Raw genomic sequence first — 24,264 nt, forward strand, 5'->3', positions numbered from 1 at the left:
GTAGATCTTAAACGTTCTCATCACAAGGGAAAGGGTATGTGTGATGGTGGATGTTAACCAGACTCATTAGGGTGATCATTTTGCAACATATGCAAAAATCAAATCATGTAGTACACCTGAAACTAATATGTTGTATGCCAATTATTCCTCAGTTAAAAAAAAGGAAATGGGAAAAAATATTGTTTATTGAGTGACAACTTACACACAGTAAAATACACTGGTCTTAAACTCAAAAGAGGATTTCTAAGCAGAAGAAAATTCAGTTTCCAAGTTTCTCAAGTGCGCATCTTTGGCTGCTTTCACAGGGAAGAAACACAAGTCATTTGGAGCAACCCCCTGAAATATTGTGGCACACTTGCAGCACCAGTTTTGAAACTGATCCTTCCATAGCGTATATTTTTAAAAACAATGACTTTTTTTTAAAATCATCACTAGAAATCACCTTTACCTTGAAGAGAGATTAAACCTATCAAACGTGCTAGTTAGCATTCTAGTGGCATTTACTGCTCACCATAGGAAAGGTTAGCAGATTTGTAATGCTTCTAATTTTGTAAAAAAAAAAAAAAAAAAATGAGTATCATCTTTATGTTTGGCAATGATTTTACCTTAAGATAATTGCTTCGTCCCTGGGGGACCATGTTGTCCACTGTTGCTGCCCTGACCAACAAATGCAGGACCTATGGCCTAAGGCAAAGCATTATTTCCTGCTCACAGGTCCGGGGAGACTCTGCTTCAGGCTGTGGGTCACTGAGCTTGGCTCTGGGCGGCCCCATGCATCTAATTACAGAGCATAGGCTGATGGGCAGCAGGGAATAGTCTTCTCGTGGTGATAGCAGGTGAGCAGGGATTGGCTAGTGCATTTTAAGCCTCAGCTCATGCAACAGCCTCTAATACCCCATTGGTCAGAATGAATCACACAGTAAACTCAAAGTCAAGAGTGGAAAGAACAGTCTGCCCACCATGAATCCGTGTCAAGGGTATTAAAATGTACTTTTCTAGCAGGGGAATGACGAATTGGGATCACTCAGTTCACCACAGGTTCCTAAGATTTTTGTGGTCACTTCTCATCTCACTAAAACATATTATACAAACTTCACCACAGGGAATGTTATCTTTGTCACTTTTTCCCCAGAATGTCTTTATTTATTCCTATCAAAGTTCTTGTCCCATCAGGAGTTACACTCACATGGCTTTTAACAAAGCTAAAACTTTTTTTTTCTAATTATTTTTTAATGGAAAGCATTCCCTATTGAATTCTTCTACTGGCCACCCTTCCTTCGAGGTTCCCACGCACACACAAAGATCCTTCTTCTGTTCATTAGTGAAACCCAAACCCTGAAAACTGCCAAGTTGAAGCATGCCTGCAACATCTGTGGTTTCCTCCAACAGAATAACAAACTTCCCGAACTGCTTGACTTGTACTGATATTGATTCAATTTTTGCAGCAGGTTGTTGTTTTTTTTTGTTTTTTGTTTTTTTACAATTTATTTATTTATTTGAGAGAGAGAGAGAGAGCATGGAGGGGGTGGGGAGGTACAGAGGGAGAGAGAGAGAGAATCTCAAGCAGACTCTTCACTGTTTGGGGAGCCTAATGTGGGGCTTGACCTCACGACCCTGAGATCCTGACCTGAGCCAAAATCAAAAGTCAGATGCTCAACTGACTGAGCCACCCAGGCACCCCCAGTGTTTTTTTTAAAATATAACTTCCAACAGTATTTTCTGACAGATAAATATGTATTTGTTTTTAACCATATTGTTTTCAATGTATCATTTTGGCCATTTTCACCACCAAAGGAAGAACAACTGTTTCCACTAGTGGTGTGTGGCTTGTTTGGTTTCCGTCTTAAGACATTTCATATGAGCATTCTAAATATTTATCACCCAATTTAATGAAATGTTGAAGAGTACTAGATTGATACCGCATTATTTCAAATATTGCTGAAAAGTAGTAGGGCTTTTTCATGTTTTTCCTGCTTGATTTTTTTTGTTTGTTTTAATGTGACTTGGTGTTCTATCAAAGGAGAATATCCACAATATCTGAAAAGGATATAAAAACACACCTCCCTTTTCCAGTTACCTATCTGTGTGACACTGGATTTTTTTCATCACCCACAAATAACAGGGCACCACAAATTTAACTCCACAGCAGATTAAAGAATCCAGCTGTCTTCTATTAAGCCCGACATCAAAGAGATTTGCAGAAATCTAAAACAATGCCTTTTTTCTTGCTAATTGTTTCTGAAAATACAGTTCTTTTAAATGAAAATATTTAGGTTAATATACAATGGGTTTGTTGTTGCTATTTTAAAACGAATTAATAAGCAGTCTTTTTTTAAAAAGATTTTATCCATTTATTTGAGAGAGAGAGCATGAGCAGGGGGAAGGGCAGAGGGAGATGGAGAAGCAGACCCCCCACTGAGCAGGGAGCCTGATGCAGGGCTTGATCCCAGGACCCTGAGATCATGACCTCAGCCAAAGGCAGATGCTTAACAGACTGAGCCACCCAGGCACCCTCCAAGCAATCCTTTTTGGTGGTAAATATACATAACATAAACTTTAGCATCTCAGTCATTTTTAAATGTGCAGTTCAAAACATTCATATTGTTGTGCAACTATCACCACCATTCACTTCTATCCATCTCTGGGACTTTTTTCATCTTGCAAAACTAAACACTACATATACCTGCTAATAGGAAGTCCCCATGCCCTCTCCTTGCGTCTCCAGCAACCACCATTCTATTCTCTGTCTGTATGATTTTGACTACCCTAAGGACCTCACAAAAGGGGAGTCATAACAACATTTGTCTTTTTTCTACCTAGCTTATTTCACTTAGCATAACGTCTTCAAGATTCATCTGTGTTGTAGCATGTCAGAATGCCCCGTTCATCCATCAAAGGACACTTAGGTTGCCTCCATGTTTTAACTATTGTGAATAAATCTGCAATGAACACAGGTATGCAAATATCTCTTCAAGACTCTGCTTTCAATTCTTTAGGGTATATACCCAGAAATAGAATTACCCAGAAGTAAAATTACTGGATCATATGGTAATTCGATTTTTAACTTTTTGAGGAACTGCCGTACTGTTTTCCATAGTAGCTATATCATTTTACATTTCTCCCAAAAATGCACAAGGATTCCAGTTTCCTTTTTCATTTCTGTAGAATCAGTAGTAGTGTCTCGCTTTCTTTCCAATTTTAGTAATTAAATATTCTCTCTTCATTTTTTTTAGTTCATCTAGCTAAAGGTTTGTCAATTTTGTTGGTTTTTTCAAAAAACCAACTTTTTGCTTAATTGATTTTCTATATTGTTGTTCGCTATTTTGTTTACTTCTCCCCTAATTTTTATTTCCTTCCATTTTAGCTTTTGTTTAGTTTGTTCTTTTTTTCTCATTCAGTTGTTGATTTTGAGATCTTTCTCCTTTTTTAATGTAAGTGTCTAGAACTATAAATACCTCTCCCCACCCCCAGCAATGTTTTCTTTATGTCCCATAAGTTTTGGTATATTGTGTTTTCATTTTCATTCACCTCTAAGTATTTTCTAACTTCCCTTGTGATTTCTTCTTGGATCCATTGGTTGTTTTAAGAGTATGTTGTTTAATTTTGACAAATTTCTGAATTCCTATTTTTCTTCTGTTAATTGATTTCTAACTTCATCCTGTTGTGGTCAGAGAATATATCTTGTATATCTATCTTTTTAAATCTTTTGAGACTTAATTTGTTGCTTAATATATGATCTATCCTGGAAAACATCCCATGTGCACTTGAAAAGAATGGGTATTCTGTTGTTGATGGGTATAATATCCTATATATGTCTGTTAGAGTTAGATGGTTTATTGTGTTGTTCAAGTCCTCTATACCCTTACTTATCTTCTGTCTGGTTGTTCAATCCATTATTGGGATTGAGGTATTGAAGTCTCTAACACTGTAGAATTATCTATTTCTTCTTTCAATTCTGTTAGTTTTTGCTTCATGTATTTTGACGGTCTGTTATTAAGTGTGTAAATGTTTATAGTTGTTATACCTTCTTGCTGTATTAAACCTTTTACTAATACATAATGTCATTCTTTGTCTTATAACCTCTTCTGACTTGAAGTCTAGTTTGTCTGACCTTATTATAGGCACCCCTGTTCTCTTTTGATTTTTGTTTGCGTAGAATTTCTTTTGCAATCTTTTCAGTTTCAGAGAGAGAGAGAGAACATGATCAGGGGGAGTGACAGGGGGAGAGAATCTCAAGCAGACTCCTTGCTGAGCACAGAGCCCGCCACAGGGTTTGATCTCACAAACCTGAGATCAGCAAACATAAGCTGAAATCAAGAGTCGGATGCTTGACTGACAGCCACACAGGCACCCCTCAATCTTTTCAGTTTCCACCTGTTTGTGTCTTTAGATCTAAAGTGAATCTCTTCATTTTTCCAAAGAAGACATACAGACGGCTAACAGATCCATGAAAAGATGTTCAACATCATTCATTATCAGGGAAATACAAATAGAAACTACAATGAGATATCACCTCACACCAGTCAGAATGGCTAAAATTAACAACACAAGAAACAGATGTTGGCAAGAATGTGGGGAAATGGGGAACCCTCTTACACTGTTGGTGAGAATGCAAACTGGTGTAGCCACTCTGGAAAACAGTATGGAGGTTCCTCAAGAAGTTAAAAATAGAACTACCCTACAATCCAGCAATTGTACTCTTAGATATTTATCCAAGTATACAAAAATATTGATTCAAAGGGATACATATACACCTCAATGTTCACAGCAGCATTACCAACAATAGTCAAATTATGGAAAGAGCCCAAATGTCTATTGACTTATGAATGGACAAAGATGTGGTATGTATGCATACAATGGAATGTTACTCAGCCATAAAAAAGAATGAAATCTTGCCATTTACAATGACATGGATGGAGCTAGATAGTATTATGCTAAGCCAAATAAGTCAGTCAGAGAAAGACAAATACCATATGATTTTACTCATATGTGGAATTTCAGAAACAAAACAAATGAACGAGGGGGGAAAAAGAGAGGCAAACCAAGACACAGACTCTTAACTATACAGAACAAACTGATAGTTACTGGAGGGGAGGTTGGTGGGCGAGATGGGTTAAATAGATGAGGGAACTTTTGAAGAGCACCAGTGTTGTATATAAGTGATGAATCACTAAATTCTACACCTGAAACTAACATTGCACTGTATGTTAACTAGCTGGAATTTAATAAAAACTTGGGGAAAAAAAGAACTATAAAAAAATAAAGTGAGTCTTTTGTAGACAGCATATAATTTGATGATTTTTTTTAATCCACTTTACCAATCTTTGTCTTTTGATTAGAGAATTTAATCCATTTACATTAAAATTAATTACTGATGAGTTACTTAATTCTGTTATTTTACTGTTTGTTTTCTATGTGCCTTATAGCTCTTTTTTGTTCCTCATTTCCTGCATTATTGTGTTTATTGACTTTCTGTGTTTAGTTGATTTTTTGTAATGAAATGTTTAATTCCCTTCTCATTTCCTATTGTGTATATTCTATAGCTGTTTTCTTTGTGATTACCATGGGGATATCATTTAATAGTCTAAAGTTATAGCACTCTAATTTGACTTTATACCAGCTAAACTTCAATAACATACAAAACTCTGCTCCTGACAGTTCCCTTCCTAATGCTTTTGGTTGTTGATATCACAAAACTACATCTTTATACATTGTGTTTCCAAAAACATAAAGTAATAATTGTTTTGTTTTTAAATGAATTAAACTCTTAAGTTATGTAGAGAACAAAATGTGGCGTTACAAACCAAAGTTATAATAATACTAGTTTTTATAATTGCCCATGTATTTATTTTTACTATGACCTTTATTTCTTTATGCAACTTCCAGTTGCTGTCTAGTGTCCTTTCCTTTCAACCTGCAAAACTCTCTTTAGCATTTCTTGCAGGGAAGGTCTAGAAGTAATGAACTCCCTCAGCTTGTTTATCTGGGAATGTCTTGAGTTCTCCTTCACTTTTGAAGACAATTTTGCCAGATATAGGTGGACAGGTTTTTTGGCTTTTTGTTTGTTTGTTTTAGCACTTTAAATATATCCACCCACTGTCTTCTGGCTTCCTAAGTTTCTGATGAGAAATCTGCTGATAATATTATTGAGGATCCTTTGTATGTGATGATACTTCTTTCTTGCTGCTTTAAAGATTTGTTGTCTTTCAACTGTTTGATTACTGTGCATTTCAGTGGGGGTCTTTTTGAGTTTATCCTCCTTGAAGTTTGTTGAGTATCTTGATTGTTTATAATCGTGATTTTCATTAAATTTGGGGAGTTTTGGCCCTTTGTTTCTGAAAATATTCTCTCTTCCTCTTTCCCTTTCCTTTTCTCCTTGATGGTGTCCCACAAGTCTCTTAGGTTCTGTTTACTTTTCTAAAATCTTTTTTCTATCTTTCCTTCTATCTTTGTCTCTCTAAAATCTTTCTATCTTTCTAATTTCCTATCTTCAAGTTGGCTGTTTCTTTCTTCTGCTTCCTCAAAGCTGCCTTTGTATTCTTCTAGTGAATTCTTTATTTTAGTTATTTTACTTTACAGCTCCAGAATTTATCTATCTATCTATCATCTATCTATCTATCTATCTATCATCTATCTATCTATCTATCTATCTATCTATCTATCTATCTATCTACCTATCTATCTATCTATCTATCTACCTATCTAGTTTTCTCTTTATTGATATTTACATTTTGTTCATACATCGTTTTCTTGATTTTCTTCAGATCTTTCTTTTGTCTTTGAACATCTTTAAGATAGTTGTTTTCAAGTCTCTGTCTAATGCATCTGTCAGGTCTTTCTTGGAGACAGTGTTTGGTTAATTTTCCCTTTGAGTGGGTCATATTTTCCTATATTTTCATATGCCTTGTGATTTTCTTGTTGAAAACTGAACATTTGAGTCAAATGAAATCAGATTGTTCCCCTTTGTTAGGTTTTGCTGGGTTTTGTTCTGTTTGGCTTTGTTTTGATTGCTGTGGGCTCTTTCTGTGCCAAGGATCAGCCTGAGCTGTAAACTTAAGGTATCGTTAGGTCTTTTCTGAGACTAAGCCTTTTCCTAGGCATGTGTGGTGACTTTCCAATTTCTCCTATATATGTGGTTGCTTTTGAATGTCCTAGGTTTTTTTTTTTTAAGATTTTATTTATTTATTTGAGAGAGAAAGAGATAGCTAGAGAGAACACTATTGGGGTGGAGGGGCCAGGGAGAGGGAGAAGCAGACTCCTCACTGAGTAGGGAGCCCGACGTGGGGCTCCATCACAGGACCCTGAGCTCATGACCTGAGCCAAAGGCAGACACTTAACGACTGAGCCACCCAGGTGCCCCTGAGTGTCCTAGTTTTTAATGTCTGACCCCAAAAGGAGGAAAAAGGAGAAAAACGAAGGGAGAAAACAAAGACTCTGGTCCTTTAAACCCCCGGGGAAGTGACTTCAGCTGGATGAGGAGGGGCTTATAACAACAGAAGGAGGTGCAAGAACAGGACTGCCCACCTTTGTGACCACACTTATGGGATCAGAAGCAGCAATCAGCAATTCAAATACATAGCCCCAGTATGTGGAGGACATGATTTTTATTGCCCCCTGGCTCCCACAAGCAGCCTGCAAGCAGTTCCAGGAAGAAGCGCACAGCTGTGTGCCCCCAGAGTGGGTAAGTAGCTGTTGCTGAGCTAAAAGCTAAGATTGACCAAAGTTTACCACGCAAGCTTTCCCCTGGAAGTTGCAAGTCTTCAACTGACTCCATAATTCCAAAATAGCTACATCAGACAGATTCTGCCAGTATAATTGTTGTCTGAGTGCGGAGACAGATTCCTAATGCCTTCTATTCTGCCATCTTCCCAGAATCCTCCTTGCCTGCTTGATTTTTAAGGGTCCTTTTAAATTGTGCTGCCACCAGGCTATCAATAACTAATATCCAAACCACGAGATACATTCAAGGGGGGGTCATTGCTTATGAGAATGGATATAAACCTATATTTCAAATAGACTTATTAATATTTGCAAGGAATAGTGCCAACTTCTAGTCCTATCATTGTTTTTTACAATAGGTTACAATGACATGTGATTGACAAAGGGCTTGTATGAGTAGTCACAAAATAACAGTTTTGCCTTTATGGTTTATTTGCAGGTGTCTTTTGTTGTTGCTTTGTTGTTGGTGGCCCATTTTCTAAGGGTTGGTTTCATTGAAACATGAGCACACAATCTGTAAATCCACTTCCCACAGCTCAAATCTATGTGTTCCAAACTATTGAAAAGTGGAATAGCCTGAGACCACTATGGTCAGTCCCTCTGAAACCTTTCCCCCTGTGCACCTCCCACCCTGAGTGTGCAACATGGCCACAGGCGATGTGGAATAGGGTGGGCAATCTTCTTACTAAATCACACTGAAGTGTAACTTTATTTTCACAAGACAAATGCATATAAGTAGAGCTTCTAATATTGATTCACTAATCCTATTCTGGAAACTGCTAATTCAGGCCAATAGTTATATAATGGTAAAAGAATTTCTTAGTAAAATATTTAAATTATTTGTTCAAGATTAGATTCTACCAGCAGGGTTAGAAAGGCTAACTCAAAAGGTCTGCTTCTCTTTCTTGGCTCTCTGACCCTGTAGTAGGTCTCCTTCATGGGCTGGTATTTCCTAGGAAGGTAAGTTATTTTCAGCCTAATTCTCAGGGTTTAAAGCTTTCTTTTTTTCTTTTTTTTAAGAATTTTTTTTTTTAATTCATTTGAGACAGAGAGATACAGAGAGAGAGAGAGAGAGAGTAGGAGCAGTGGGGAGAGGCAGAGGGAGAGGGAGAAGCAGACTCCCCGCTGAGCAGGGAGCCTGATGCGGGGCTCGATCCCAGGGCCTGGAGATCATGACCTGAGCCGAAGGCAGACGCTTAACGACTGAGCCACCCAGGCGCCCCAGAGCTTTCTTTTTTTCAAAGCTCTGTTATCTTTGTGACCTAAACAAAATATAATCTGTACAGTATAATGTGGAAATGACATGAATTTTTTTGTGTTTGGTTGAAATTTGTACTTCTGAAGATGGGCTATGGCTTTTCTTTGCTGTCTTATGCTAGAACTATTCATTTTGCTATAATCAGCTCTGGCAACCTTGAGAGAGCCATTTAAAATTAGTCATTCTTTCCTTCCTGAGCTTAATAGACACCTATTTATGCAAGGACAGAGAAAGGATCTTTGCATTTCCAGGAAATAGATCATGAGACTGTGCAAATAGTGCTCTCAGACAGCACAGTGGCTAACAGAATTTTATGCCATTCAGGAAATGGGAAAGCAACATGAGCAAGGTAAAGAGCAAATTATGAATGTATTTCTTTTTCTAACAGACTGTCCAAAGAATTAGACAAAGAACATTAAACCCCATAAGAAGAATGAAGAATAATTTGACCTGTTGAATAGTAGACTGAATCATTGGGAAATGAACAGGTTTATCTTTAGCCATCCAGCCCTCCCTTTATTAATAACAATCTCTAATATTTTTACAACACTTTGCAATTTACAATTTACATAAAGCTTTTCTTGTTGGTAGCACCCTCCTTCTTGCATTCTCTCCTGGTCCCCATGGACTTTCATCAAATCTGATCAACTCATTTCCAGTAAGCAGCTTCAAATCGTTTATGGAACAAGGCAGGGTCAAATTGGAAAAAAAAAATCATTCAAACAAAGGTAAAAATGACTGATAGTGTTTAATGCGTGACCTTTCCAGAGGCATTTGTATTTTACCAGAAGATAAGGTCTTAGATGAATCTGTAATTTTATAAATCAGGCAGCAAGAGAGGTTTTCTGGGGGAAGGGAGGGCATGGGACTTGCAGTGTCCTTTTTGATATCTCTGCAATGAAACTATTTAGGAAATCATTTTGCTCTCCGGCAAGGTATGCCTCTCCCCAAGTCTATATATCTGATAGCATACATTTCTTAGATTAGTTGAATTTAATTTATTAGAGTCCAGCTTTTCAAACTGCCCAAAAATATAGACTCTCAATGTTTTAGAGATTGAAAGAATCTTTGAGTTATTTTGGCCAAACCTCTTATCTTATAGATAAGAAAACTGAAGACAAGGAAGTCTAAATCCAAATGCTTTAATAAACAAGGAAGCTGATAATACGAGGACTAAACTTTGAATTGATCAGGAAAGTATCTTGAAGTGTGTTATTGTTATTTAGACACTGGCCAGGCACAGGATGTTGGGGTTTGTTGTTTTTGTTGATGTTCATAGATCTAACTCAACCATATTTGAGCAGTAGGAGATGTTACTATTCCAGTGCCTATTGATGTGTTGTTTTGATCTGCTATAATCATTACCTTTTGTCCCTAGATTAATCATTATTACTTGCATTAAACTTTTCTAATTGTCTGTATATTCATGAAATTTAATATACAATAGAATACTAGAAAAGTCAATAGATTCTTTTTTTTAAATATTTTTATTTATTTATTTGATAGAGATAGACACAGCGAGAGAGGGAACACAAGCAGGGGGAGTGGGAGAGGGAGAAGCAGGCTTCCCATGGAGCAGGGAGCCCTATGCGGGGCTCGATCCCAGGACCCCAGGACCATGACCTGAACCAAAGGCAGGCACTTAACGACAGAGCCACCCAAGTGCCCCAATAGATTCTTTTTAATACCGGAGTCTTTCATCATATTACCAAAGATGTCCTTCCTTAAAATACAATATTGTTGAGCCACTGAATTCCTTGTTAGCTTTACATCATCATAGGTTTTGATGGAAAATCTTTAAACATCTTGTTGGTTAGCCACATCATGTTTTCAGATGAGACACTAAGACCCAAAGAGCCACACACCTAATTTGTAGCAGAACCAGATTGAGAGCCTAAATCCCCTGAATCCGTGTCCAGGTCTCTGTCCACCATACCACATGGCATGATTTTACAAGCCCAGAAGTCTCTCGTGGCTCCAGAAAGACACATATCCCATATACTTTAAACCTAGAGAATATTGACTGGTATGATTCCTTTGTTGTAAATCAAATTCTGGAAGAGGAGAGGAGAGACAAAGTTATTCTTCTCCCAGGCTTCCTGAGATCACAGGAAATATTCACAGATGATGTGTGAACCTCTAAGAGTTTGATTTTTCCATTCAGTTCTCTTTTGTTTTGCTTGGCCTTACAAGGAAGGAAAATGTATAACTGAGTGATAAAGTCAATAAGATCTGAATTGGCTGTTTGTTTTATGTTTTCCTCATTAAGTATTTCCATTTTGTGTTTAAAATTCAGAAGGTCATCTTAAAGAGCAAAGGTTACATTCAAGATTAGCATCAAAGAATTTCTGGGAAAATTGACTGAGAAACCAAAATCCTGGTCCTTGGAGGAACTGTTCTTTCTGAGAAAAAACTGATGAGTCATGCTGGTTGTAGAAATTTGTAATCTGCCATGAAAATTGGGCATTTATGATTCAAAGATTTCCTTGGCTGCATCTACACTGAATCATCTGGAGGAATATTGGAAAAAACAAAACACAAAAAACAAAACCCAACAGTCAATTGTCTGGGTATTTTGGCTACCTAATGACAAGCATATAGCTGTTTACAAGTATTAAATGACTGTCTGAGGCTTTGTTTTTTTTTTCTCCCCAAACTTTTTATTTAAATTCCAGTTAATTAACATACAGGGTAATACTAGTTTCAGGTGTACAATACAGTGATTCAACACTTCCATACAACACCAGTGCTCATCACAAGTGCCCTCCTTAATCTCCATCACCTATTTCACCCATTCCCCACCCACCTACCCTCTGGTGACCATCAGTTTGTTCTATATAGTTAAGTCTGTTTCCTTGGTTTTCCTCTCTTCCCCTACCCACCCCCTGCAACATGTTCATTTGTTTTATTTCTTTTAAAATCCACATATGAGTGAAATCATATGGTATTTGTCTTTCTCTGACTGACCTATTTTGCTTAGTATCATACTCTCTAGCCTGAGTTTTTTATCATCCAGATTTGCAGTAATGGACATAGTCAAATTCAAACCTAGAGTAGCATCAAGGAACAATTCATTTCTACCTGGAATATAGTTGGAAATTTAAGGCACAGATTTGGATGATTACTGGCTTAATGAAAGAACATAGTTTAGTTGGTGTGCAATGCCACTTAACCGACTGAGCCACCCAGGCACCCAGGACAAAGGCTTTTAAAGGACTATATCGAGAAGATAGGTACCTCTTGTGTTGGTTAAATTTAACCAGGTAAGGGGCGCCTGGGTGGCTCAGATGGTTAAGCGTTTGCCTTTGGCTCAGGTCATGATCCCAGGGTCCTGGGATCGAGCCCTGCATCAGGCTCCCTGCTCCGTGGGGAGCCTGCTTCTCCCCTCCCTCTGCCTCTCCCCCTGCTCATGCTCTCTCTCTCTCTCTCTCTCTGTATCTCTGTGTCTCGAATGAATAAATAAAAAAAAAAATCTTAAAAAAAAATTTAACCAGGTAATGTTAACCTGACTGGACTACAGTGCCCAGTTGTTTGGTCAAACACTAATCTAGATATTGCTGTGAATGTTTTTGGTGGATAGATATGGTTAGCATCTACAATCAGTTGACTTTAAGTAAAGCAGATTGCCCTCCATAACGTGGGCCTCATTCAAGCAGTTGAAGACCTTAAGAGCAAAAATTGAGATTTCCTGGAAAAGAAGGAATTCTGCTTCAAGACTGTCACTTAGAAAGCCTGAGTCTCTAGTGTGCTGCCCTGTGGATTTTGGACTCAAGACATCAACTCTTAGCTAAATTTCCAGCTTGACGACCTGCCCTATAGATTTCACATTTTCTAGTTCCCACAACCACGTGAGTCAATTTCTTAAAATAAATCTCTCTCTATCTCCTATTGGTTCTGTTCCTCTGGAGAATCCTACTGATAATACCTCTGTTGTCATTCTTCTCTAATACAAAAATGTAAAGTTCAGAAGACTCTGCTGGGCTGGAAGTTTGGGGTTACAGCTGCAAGACTCCAGTCAAGCAGTTTCACCTGGAGAAATTTGGAAATCATCATTCCTCTTTTGACTGCTTAAGAAGTACCTGCTACCTTCCAGGCACCACATTAGGTACTAGATGTAGATTAGGTTCCCCCCAGAAGCAGACTATGAAATAAAAATGTGAGGGTTCACGGTGTATTGGGGGTGATCTCAGCAAATACTTGCAGTGGAGTGGGGAAGTGAGATAGGGAAGGGGAGATAAAATGGGGTATGTTAGTGCATAGGGTACAGATGCGGGCTATTAGGTTCAGCACTGCTGAGACTTCTGGGACAGCATATGGTGTAGGGCACTCAGCTGTGTCCCACAGAGTATGCTGACAACCAAGGTTACACATGATACGTTAGTTTTCTAGATGTTGCAGTATTTAAAACATTTTTATATTGAAATACACAAAGGTATATTTTGGAATACACTTATCGTGTCATGAATTTTTGAGATAAAGCATAAGAACTCAAGGATATTTGAGCTGAGAAACATTGTTTTATTGTAGTCTTTGTCTTTCGTTCTCTTTCTTCTCTGTATCAAACATTTAATTCAACTTCCCATTTTTTTTCAGTCATGCCATAAGTTTATTTACAAACATAACAAGTACATTAAATTCAAGAGTTTGATTCATTTTTCAAAGAAATTGCGTGTCTTAAAGTGCTTTTCTTCTTATCTATCTCATGGATTAACTAACATATCCTTATTTCTTAAGTAGTTGGTGTTTTACTATAAAAAAGGATGCAGCAAATCCAGATCCAAAGTACACAGTCATCATAATTAGTAGCTGCCACTTGTTTTTCACTGAAAATGGCAAATTCTTCCCTAGGCCCTCCTCATAGTGTCTCCTGTGCGTGAACCTCTGGATGCTCTGTCCCAACATGGTGCTGGTGGAAGGTCTGTGAAAGGCACTGAGACCCAAGAGGAGGAAATGGTGGCACCATGCCAAGTCCCCCTTTTTTTCCCTCAGTTTCTCACTTGAAAGGCTTTTCCTTGCCAAGACACCCACTTTGTTCCAGGGTCAATGGCTTTGCTCTTTGCAATGCACAGAGCTTGTCTCAACTTAAGTCCTGGTAACAACCTGATGGCCCCTTCCCTAGGACCCCTCCCATTAACAGGCATCTGCGGGGGGCACTGCTGGTTCTGCGCTAGAGGTGCATGCTCTGCTCCTCACTGGCTCTGCTCCTAGATGACTAAGCTTGCGACAGATAGTTTTTGATCTTCTTCCAGGTCTATAACTTAACCCTGATTCCCCATATGCATTCTTATGGACAATTTTCCCTTCCCTAATGGACAGGGACAGGCCCCACTGTGGCCTTCAATTTGATCTCAAGTACTTAATATTGTAGCTGTTCTATTCATATATATATATATATATATATATATATATTTACCTTGTATATGTTGCTATGCCTTCAAAAAAACTGGAAAGAAGAAAAGATGGCAGACAGTATGTAAGTTTCCTAAGAGGCAATGGAGGAAATGTGGTACAAAACAAGAAAGAATAATTTAGAAAGAAACATCGTGGAATGGATGTGTGTGTGTGTGTGTGTGTGTGTGTGTGTGTGTGTGTGTGGTGTAGCTTGGCTGGGGGAGGTAGGAAAGCAAAGCTATGATCAGAGAGCTGAGGAGAAAATGAGTCAAGTAGATCCTGCTCTACTGTGTCACCTGAAACCTAGAGGAAGTGTGTGGAGAAACTAGGCCATCCATCACTTGGCAGCAGTAAGCTTCTTTTGCTCCAAGCTGTACAGATTGTGTTAGAGAAGAGGTTATTTCCAGTGCTCACTTCTGCTTGTACAACCAGAGAGAATAACCTAGAATTCCAGTAGACTGACTTCCATATACAGGGAGGCCTTCACGGAAAGTTATTTATGAACAAGCTGTTTTCTTCACAAGTCATCAATTTTTGTCTTTTTAAAAATAATAACACTTGTAAATTTTCTGTTCTTGTCAAATAATCTTTTACTTATAGATCTTATTTTGCAAATGGGTCAACCTTATTTATTTTTAACTTTTATGTCACCATAATACTGAGAAAACGCCACATCAATAAGTACTATAATTTAGATTCTGGATTCTGAACTTCACACAACCAACTCTGTGGATAATAAATGATCTGGATATTGCCCAACTCTACTTCATTTGTGGTCCAATTAGCCTGAATGTCAGTCAGGAATTCTCACCTACAAGTGTTCATATCACAATGCCGATCTGAGACTGAAGTTATTTTGGACAATTTGGTAGAATCAACAAACCATTCTTCTCCTTCATCTTTCTCCCAGGATTGAAGATAAAATACCAGATCATTTCTTGCCACTCTCTTGTGGCTAGAGGTGGTCAGTGACACAGCTTTGGGCAATAAGATTCATGGGAAAGTCTTCTTGGGGGCTTCTTAGAAAAATAATCTTTCCTCAAAAAAAGAAGAGACATACAAAGTCATTGAGAACTCCTTTATTTTGTCTTCTTCCTGCCTCCCTTTGTAGGCAGTGGTAGAAGAATGTCAATTTGGAACTGCAGCAGCCACCTTAAGACAGTAAGCTGAATGGTAAAGGCCAACATGCTAAGGAGGGCAGAATGGTAAAGAAGGAAAGAGCTTAGATTTTTGATGATGTTGTGGAGGCATTAAACCAGCCTTTGTACATTCCTTTAGACTTGTTGGTAAAAATAAATATCCTATGATTTAAACCAGTTACTTGGATTTTTCCCATGAGTTTTATATTTAACATGAAGCCAACATAGTCCCTGAGAGTGTTCATGGAACCAATAGCCCAATCCTCCCCATTTACACATAATTGCCTGGGTCCAGAGGCAGGAAAGATGGAGAAATGGAGTATAGTGAAGGGCAGAAAAATTTTTCCTCTTCCATTCTAGGTTCTTTGGCTGGTCTAATGATTAAATTGGTTTAAGACAGATTAACAGGAGAAAAACAAACAAAATTTCATGGATAGGGGAGAGAGAATGAAGACTCAAAGGGCAGCTAGTCAATTGAGGCTTATATAACATCCTGAGCTAAGGAAAGATGTAGGGGTTTGGGGATACAAAGGGGAAAATACCATTCACAGGAAGGCAAAGAAGATGTTTACGAAACAAAGGTTGCCTTCTTATGCAGATAAATTTCTTAGGGGAAACGATATTTCTGGTAATAGCTCTCTTCCAGGTACAGGTCCCCCTTCCAATATAAAATTAAGCGGTTTTCCTGAATCTACTGGGTTTTAAATGCCTTTAGCTCAAAGTAATCTTTATGCCAAAGAGACATATTTTGGGGTAGCAAAATCTGCTCCCCTCCAATAGCATGGTCTTCTATTCAGCTTGGGTTCAGAAAGGAGATCTGACCACCTTATAAAGGGAGGTGGCAAGCAGAACCCTAAGGGGCTTTGTTCTTGAGGGGTTTTGTGAGCCTTGGGATTTAAGTATCTCTGGGTTTTTGCAGCTTTGGGAGCACCAAAAAGCAGCAGCACCCTGGACAGTAGCTTTGGGGCATCAGATACCATCAAAGCAGGTAGAGCAGATCACAACCAGATTTGCTCCTAAGCACACATGTGCCACTTCCTGAGGACTCCCAGAAGTAACAGGAAGAGACTTTGAAGAGGAGCCCGAGGTCCTGTGCTAAGCATATGGGGCTAACGATCCAGTGACAGATAACTGGTATCACAATGAGCTCATTTGTTCCCAAAGAGAAGGAGGCCTGTGACGTTCATGGTACACACAACACACACAAAATACTTTTTATTTAAGTAAATTCCTGACACCATAATATTCAATCTATTCTGCAGATACAGCATGCTAATAGCAGTGTCTCCTAAAACAATAGCTGAACATACTTGCATTGCAGATCCTGGAGTTTATGTAAGCCTCAGTTTTGTGTGGAGCTCACAGGGTGTTTTGGATGTGGTTCTCATCTTTGCTCATGTGAGGCCACTGGTCAGTGGCTTCCCCCACCCACTCACCCACAGTGAAATCTGACACAATATTATATATACAATAAATCAAAGCAGAGCAGATCCGAGAAAGGCAGGATTGAGCCCAGAACCTTACACATGTTGGCCCAGAAGTGCCTTTGCTTCGAATTTGAGGGGATTTTGAGGAGAATTCTCTCTGCATTCATTTTACTTTTGTTTCTGTTTATATAGTTTTAGCTACTCAGATGAGATTGGATTCCTTTTGCTATTCATCTCTTAGAGTGTTTTCCCAATTCCCTCCCACTCTGAGTAGAATAAGGATTTCCAAGGCAAAATTCTACTTGTGAAATGGAGATGGAAATCTGCATCTTTTGCTTTTTATTAGACAATGACTTTAGAGTAATAAAATTTCCAGATACACAGGTGGGAGTCTAAAGAGGCCCATCTACCATTATAGCTCTTTGTGTACTGACCTCACCATCCCTTTGTGACTGAGAATTTCTTAGAAGAAAGGACATTTCTTAACTCATCTTTGTATTCCTTGCCTGTCTTAGCACAGAGCAAGTGTTCTGAGGAGTTTTGCTAAATTGAATTAGAAAGAGAACAGAGGGCATTCTAGAATTGAATTATAACCTAACACACCTGCTTCTATGTGTGTAAGAAACAAATCTTTAACACTAGGATTAAGTTTTTTTTTTTTTTTTTTTTTTTGCTTGGGCATGTCTTCAGAATCAAATCCAAACTTCTTAATTGTTGCTGTAAGCCTGCAAATTATTTTCTCCTTAGAAAAAACTTTTTAAAACCTCTGTGCAAAAAATTGTGCTGGGCACTTTCACACATGTTGCTACATTTATTTACTTTCCATTCCCTTGTCAATAGCTTGGACATTATTTTTATTTACTTATCTCAATTTTAATATTTCATTTATTCATATTTTTAAAAAAATATTTTAACACAAGGTACATCTTTCCCCAGAGTGTCCCCTCAGGTCAGTATTTTATCCTCTTGTTACAGATGAGAAAGCTGAAACTCTGACAGGGGAAGGGACCAAAGGATACACAGCAGAAAAGGAGTTAGGTTGTTTTCTGATTCCAGGTACCATGACTTTCTGCCACTCCACAGTTGCACCTTCTTTCCTCCCTATGCTTTATGACCGTTCTCAACCTAAGTGTTCTTATCTTTTTAGTTATTAACCACCTTTCCCCTTCTAATCTCAAAAGAACTCTCTCCATAGTTTTCCTTTATTTTTGTTCGAAGTGACGTTTGTGCTGGAGATTCATGGATGGGTGGGGTGTTGGGATGGAGAGGCTGTAAAGAGTTGAGATTTATTCCTCTACAAGCTGGAGAAATTCTGAATTGTAGGGGGAATGTTTTGTAGAGAAACTACATGTTTTGTGGAGTCTGTCATTAATTGCCTTTAAGTACTTTTTCCTCCCTGCCTGCCTCTTTCCAAAGTTGTTTTTAATAAACAAACATGACCAAGTGGGTTATTTGGAATCTGTATTTGCCATCACAATATTCTGAGCAGTGGTGTTATGAATGCCAAGGTGTTGTGCATGGGTGCCAAAGGCCCCGTCCTTCAGAATTTCTATCATGTACCTGCTTTAGTCCTTTGGTGTTCAGAGTGTAGTTCCTGAACCACCAGCAATACAATCTCCTTGGAACTTGCCAGAAATCAGATTAGCAGATCCTACAAGAGTCCTATTGAATCAGATCCTCTGATTAAAGTTTAATGTAGTTAGGCTAGAGTAGTTTTTGCAGTCATCTTGATCTGTTTTCTTGGAATCTTACCTTTGCTTCGCTTAAAAATACGCACACACACACTTGAAATTAATTCTTGATTATTTTGGTGAGGTTATTCTAACGTTTATATTATTCCACAGGTATTTTTCTAGCTGCCTTTGGGAATGCCATTCAATTAGCTAAATCTGTTTCTTCTAGTTCTACTAAAAACCTTTGATATGTTTCTTTGAAGGCAAGAACCATGCCTTATTTACCTTTGTGCCCACACCGTTTCTTGCATGTAAATGCGCAATAAGTTGAAAGCTGAATGACTTTTCTTTTTGAAAGCTGAATGAATTTTGAATAAATGATTGAATGGATGAATACATAGAAGCAGAGGCATCTAGATGGTACATCCCTTGGACTGGGACAATGTCTTCGTCATCCTTGAATTGCCAATGCTTCACAGAAAGCCTATAAATAAATAAATCCTTCTTGGTTAAGTTGTAGCTGTTTGATGAGAAGATGTTGTCTATTTATTCCTGGCATAAGACCCCACAGAATAGAAACAGGAGAAGTGCAAATAAAACCAATTGTTAAATACAGCGCTAGCCACCTTCACAATTGTTACCTCAGCTAATCATCACAACATCTGAACTGGTGTTATTTTACAGAGATAGAAACTGAGTTCTGAAATGTAAGCACCTCACCCAAGTTTACACAGCTAGTGTCAGAGCCTGGTAATTCTTGGCCGTAATTTTCCATGTAACTGTGTGTACAGCCCTGTTGTACACACAGTTTCTGCAGAGATTGAAAGGTGGAAAAGGAATGATGCATTATAATAAAACACAAAAATACACGACTCTGAACTCCCCTGGTGCATCAGAGGTACCGTATCTCCGGAGGAAAGCGCTCCTCTCGTTTCCTCTTAGGCGTACACCAAGCAGGAGCAATGGAACGAAAAAGCTTCCCGCAACCAGATCCTTTTTTTGCCAGCGGAACGCAGGCGCTGGGACCTTCAGCGGCCGGGGGGACCAGAGAGGAACGGACTCACGGCCCGGCAGTTGCCTGGTAACGCCCGCTAGGGGAGTCCCAGCGTGAGAAGGTCCCGGAGAAGTGTCACTGGCCCCGAGTGGGACCTCGTAGCCCGTTCTCTCTGCGCCAGCCTGTCTCCGCGGCTTGGCGGGCTAGGGCAGGGGAAATGTTGCAGGAGGAGTCGGATCTGTCTCTCATTATTGCCCAGATAGTCCAAAAGCTCAAGGGCTCCAATTTGTACGCTCAGTTGGAACGGCAGGCCTGGGTGAGTGAGGCCGAGCGGGAAGGGATGGAGACGGGCGGGGCCGCGGTGATGCCTGCTCTCCGTCTGCAACCCGCTGACCTAAGCGGGAGCCCGCCCGGGTCTCCTCGGCTCCGCTCCTGGGCACGGAAAAGCTTCCCTTGCAGGTGGAAGCTCCACTTGCTCAGCCTCGCGCGTGGGGTAGTAGATTTTTAAAGCAGGCTGGGGCGCACCCCGCCTTTCTTTAGGCCGGAGAATGCTGAAGCTATTCATTCATACCATAGTCCTTTTTTAAGCTGCTGGAATCAGTAGAGATGGGTTGGGCCACGCCTTCCCTCAATTTTTCGGCCTGTGGGTGGGTTTGGACCCCCAGATGCCTTTTTGCTTTCCATTAGTCTATCACCTTCTTGCTCTCTATCCTCCCTGCAGTGATTTTTTCCTCTTTCTCTCCATCCAGCATTTACTGAGTATTTTCTAATGTGCTAAATTCTTTGGATGCAGAGATTGATCAGGAGATCTTTGCCTTTTTGTGTGAATGTCGTATAAATGGGATCATACAGTATGTAAATTTTCGTGCTGGTTTCTGTCACTTAGCATAATGCTTTTGACATTTATTCATATTGTTGGTATTTCACTACTTCTGTTCCTTTTTACTGCTCAGTAGTATTTCATGTTTGGCTGTATTGTGATTTGTTTATCCACTCATTGGTTGCTGGGCATTTTCCGTTATAGTTATGGGTTGTTTCCAATTATAGAGATTATGAATAAAGCTGATATATACATTTTGGTAAAGGTTTTTGCTTGAATATTTGGTTTTTTTTCTCTTGGATAAATATTTAGGAGTGGAATTGCTGAGTTGTATGGTAAGTGTATGTTTAATTCTATGAGAATCTGCCAAACTTTTCCAAAGTGGCTGTATTATTTTGCATTTCTGCCAGCAATTACGAGAATTTCAGTTGCTCTGCATCCTTGTTAGTACTTGATATCAGTTTTTATTGATTAATTTTTATTTATTAATTACATTCCTCTGGTAGAAGCATGATATCCCATCATGGCTTTGATTACATCTCCTGTATGACTAATGATACTGAACACCTTACCATAGGTTAATACCTTCTTTGGTCAAGTAGTTTGTGCAAATCTTTTGCCCATTAAAAAAATTGTGTGTGTTCTCTTATTGTTGGATTGTAAGGATACTTTATATATGACACAAGTCTTTTATCAGATAGGCATCTTGCAGATATTTTCTGCCAATCTGTGGCCTATCTTTCCATTTCCTTAACTAGATCTTTCAAAGAGCAAAATTTTTTATTTTGATGACAATTTTTTAATCAGTTTCTTCTTTTATGATTTGTGTTTTTTGTGCCCTACCTACGAATCTTTGCCTAACCCAAAGTCTCAAAAAGTTTTTCCTATGTTTGGTTCTAGAAGTTTTATAGTTTTAGCTTTTACATTTAGGTCTGTGATCCATTTTAAGTTAATTTTTTGGTATAGATAGATTGGTGTCCAATACCACACCTATTTCCAGTACCGATTTGTTGACACACCTATCCTTTCTCCACTAATTTCGTTGGCACCTTTGTTGGAAATTGATTTAGGACACACACACACACACACAACTATTTCTGGCTCTTTGGTCTGTTTGACTGATCTATTTGTTTTGATTTTTGTAACTTTATAGTAAGTCTTGAAATCAGGTAATTAGTGTTCCAACTTTGTTCCTCTTTTTCAAGATTGTTTTGAGTATTCTAGACCCTTTGCTTTTCCATATAAAGTTTAGAGTTCATTTTGTAAATTACTACAAAAAGTTTGCTGGGATTTAGATTGGGATTATGTTGAATATGTAGATCAATTTTGGGAGAATTGACATGTAAACAATATTGAATTTTCTGCCTATGAACATATTTTATCTCTTTATTTCTATTTTCTTTATTTTTTCTTGTCAGTGTTTTATAGTTCAGTATACAAATCTTGCACATAGTTTGTTTAGATTTTCCCCTATTTATTTTTTTCATGCTATTATAAATGCTGATTTTTTCATTTCATTTTCCAATTGTTTGTTGTTTGTATGCAGAAATATGATTGATATTTGTATATTTACCTTGTATCCTGTGACCTCACTAAACTTATTAGTTATAGTACCACTTTTTTGTAGATTGCATAGGATTTTCCAAGAACATGTATCATATGTGAATAAAGACAGTTTTACTTCTTCCCTCCAATCTGTATGCCTTTTCTTTCTTTCTTTTCTTCTTTCTTTCTTTCTCCCTCCCTCTCTCTCTCTCTCTTTCTTTCTTCTCTCCCTCCCCTCTCCTCCCCTCCCCTCCCTTCCCTTCCCTTCCCTTCCCCTCCCCTCCCTTCCCTTCCTTTCCTTTCCTTTGCCCTGTTGCATGGCCTAGTGCCTCCACTGCAATGGTGTATAGATGTGTTCTACCAGGTTGAGGAAGCTCTCTTTTATTCCTTGTTTTTTGAGAGTTTTATTATGAATGGATGGTGAATTTTGTTAGATACTTCTCTTGTATATGTAGAGATGCTCATGTGGTTTTTCTTTTTTTAATATGTTGATATGGTGAATAATAACTGATTGGTTTTGAATGTTGAACCAATTTTGCATTCCTGAGATAAATTCCACTTGGTTTTGATGCATTATCCTTTATATATATATTTCTTGATTTGATCTGCTAATATTTTGTTAAGGATTTTGTGAATATTTTCATGAAAAATGTTGGTTTGTAGCTTTATTTTAACATCTTTGTCTAATTTTGTTATCAGGTAATGCTGATTTCATAAATTGAGTTGGGAAGTGTTCCCTCTTTCCTATTTTGTGGAAGAATTTGTATAGAATTAATATTATTTCCTTCTTAAATATTTGGTAGAATTCCTAGTAAGGTCACTGGGGCCTGGAGTTTTCTTGGTGGGAACCTTTTTTATAAAAAATTTGAGTAAAATATGTATGCAGGGCTATTCAGGTTATTCATCTTGTTGAATGTTCCATGTGCATTTGAAAAGAATGAGCATTCCGCTCTTGGTATTCTATAAATGTAGATTAGGTCAAGTAGACTGGCAATTTTGTTCAAGTGAGTGTGGAGGCCTACTGAGTATGGAAGCTTCAGTCAGTATCGTTGGGGATCAAGCTTGGCTTGAGTTTTGTTATTACTGTCATTAGCCTCAGTGTACCATAGGCTTCAAATTTGGTGGGTGGGCTGCTGTAACTTTGTGCTTAGAAAGGGCCCTGGAGTACTGGAAGGTTTTTCTCAGTGTGTTCTACATCCTGTGCTTTCATCTGCCTCTGCTTTCCTGTGCCACAGAGAGAAATCTCTCTCCGTGTTCTTGTCTTTTCGTCAGCAGTAGAATGTTGTTTGTTACTCAGTCCTAAGCTCATAGTAGGTACAGGCATTCTCTATGCTCCTGGTCCTGTCTTAGTCCATGTGCCTTGGGAGTGGGTCTTTCTCAGTGTTTCTTCCTCTTCTCCCCTTGGCAACCAAAATCCGCCTTGTATTTGTGGCTGATAACGGGTGAAAGAGAGATTCCTGATCCTCACCAGTGCTGGCTCACCTCGGCTTTGTACTGGTGTAGGATCCTGGGCCCAAGAGCGTTTTGTTTTTTTTTACCTTCCCTTGAGCAAGGTCATTTTTGCATCTGTCTCACCCCCAGAAACAATTAATTATTGCCTTGTCTTCAGAGTAGGAAGTTTTCTGAGCCCTCCCTCAGAGGTTTAAGGCCTTTTCCTCACATGAGTGGAAAGTTAGGCAAGGTAGCACAGTTTTATGCCTGTCATGGAGTGGCAGTTTACCCCTTCTTGTGCACCTGTACCACAAAAGGGGGCTCTCTGCAGTTCCTGGCTTTGCTGCCATTCTTTTGGATGGGCACCTGGTTAAGACTCATGGAAAAGAGCATGAGAGTGTAAATTCCCCATGTGTTTTGAGCTTTTAGTTACTCTAAACTGAAATGCTAGCTCACATACAGTCTACTACAGTTAAAAAGTTAACTGATGTCTTCTTTTTTGCTTGTATGGTAGCCTCCCTTTCCTCCTGTGCTCTGCCAAAGGTGAAATAGTTTGGAGTCCCTTCTGTCCTTGGAGAGACTTGTTATTCTTTGAAACTTAATTCACTTGATTGTCCTACAACTTCAATTTTCTGATGGGTTCAAGAACAAATTATGATTTGGTAGATTATACCATTTTTTCTCATTATTAGGGTGGGAGAGACATTCTTGTACTGGCTTTCTACATCCTATGTATTAGTAAAACTCCAATATTAAGTGTTAAAGGATTGCATCTATGTCCATGAGAAAAATTGGTCTGTAATTTTCCTTTCTTGTAATGTCTTCGACAAACTTTATATCAAGGTTATGCTGGCCTGATAAAATGAG

The 24,264-nt window shown here is 38.6% G+C and overlaps 1 protein-coding gene and 1 pseudogene across 4 annotated transcripts in view; one reads left to right on the forward strand and one right to left on the reverse strand.

Annotated features, from left to right (window-relative positions):
- Positions 1 to 13,699: 13,699 nt before the first annotated feature.
- LOC118540604 (cytochrome c oxidase subunit 7C, mitochondrial pseudogene) lies at positions 13,700 to 13,879 on the reverse strand (annotated as a pseudogene).
- A 5,786-nt stretch (positions 13,880 to 19,665) lies between these two features.
- TBC1D19 (TBC1 domain family member 19) overlaps positions 19,666 to 24,264 on the forward strand; it is a 159,694-nt gene continuing 155,095 nt past the window's right edge. For 2 of the 4 annotated variants that reach the window (XM_078068474.1, XM_036099859.2), the window contains exon 1: positions 19,666 to 19,917. In XM_078068474.1, coding sequence (XP_077924600.1) covers positions 19,819 to 19,917 — 99 coding nt within the window. In that variant the 5' untranslated portion in view covers positions 19,666 to 19,818. The remainder of the gene's footprint in view (positions 19,918 to 24,264) is intronic. The other 2 variants (XM_036099857.2, XM_036099860.2) reach the window with 2 other exon arrangements.

This window comes from Halichoerus grypus, chromosome 3, assembly GCF_964656455.1.
Source record: "Halichoerus grypus chromosome 3, mHalGry1.hap1.1, whole genome shotgun sequence".
Classification (NCBI taxonomy): domain Eukaryota; kingdom Metazoa; phylum Chordata; class Mammalia; order Carnivora; family Phocidae; genus Halichoerus; species Halichoerus grypus.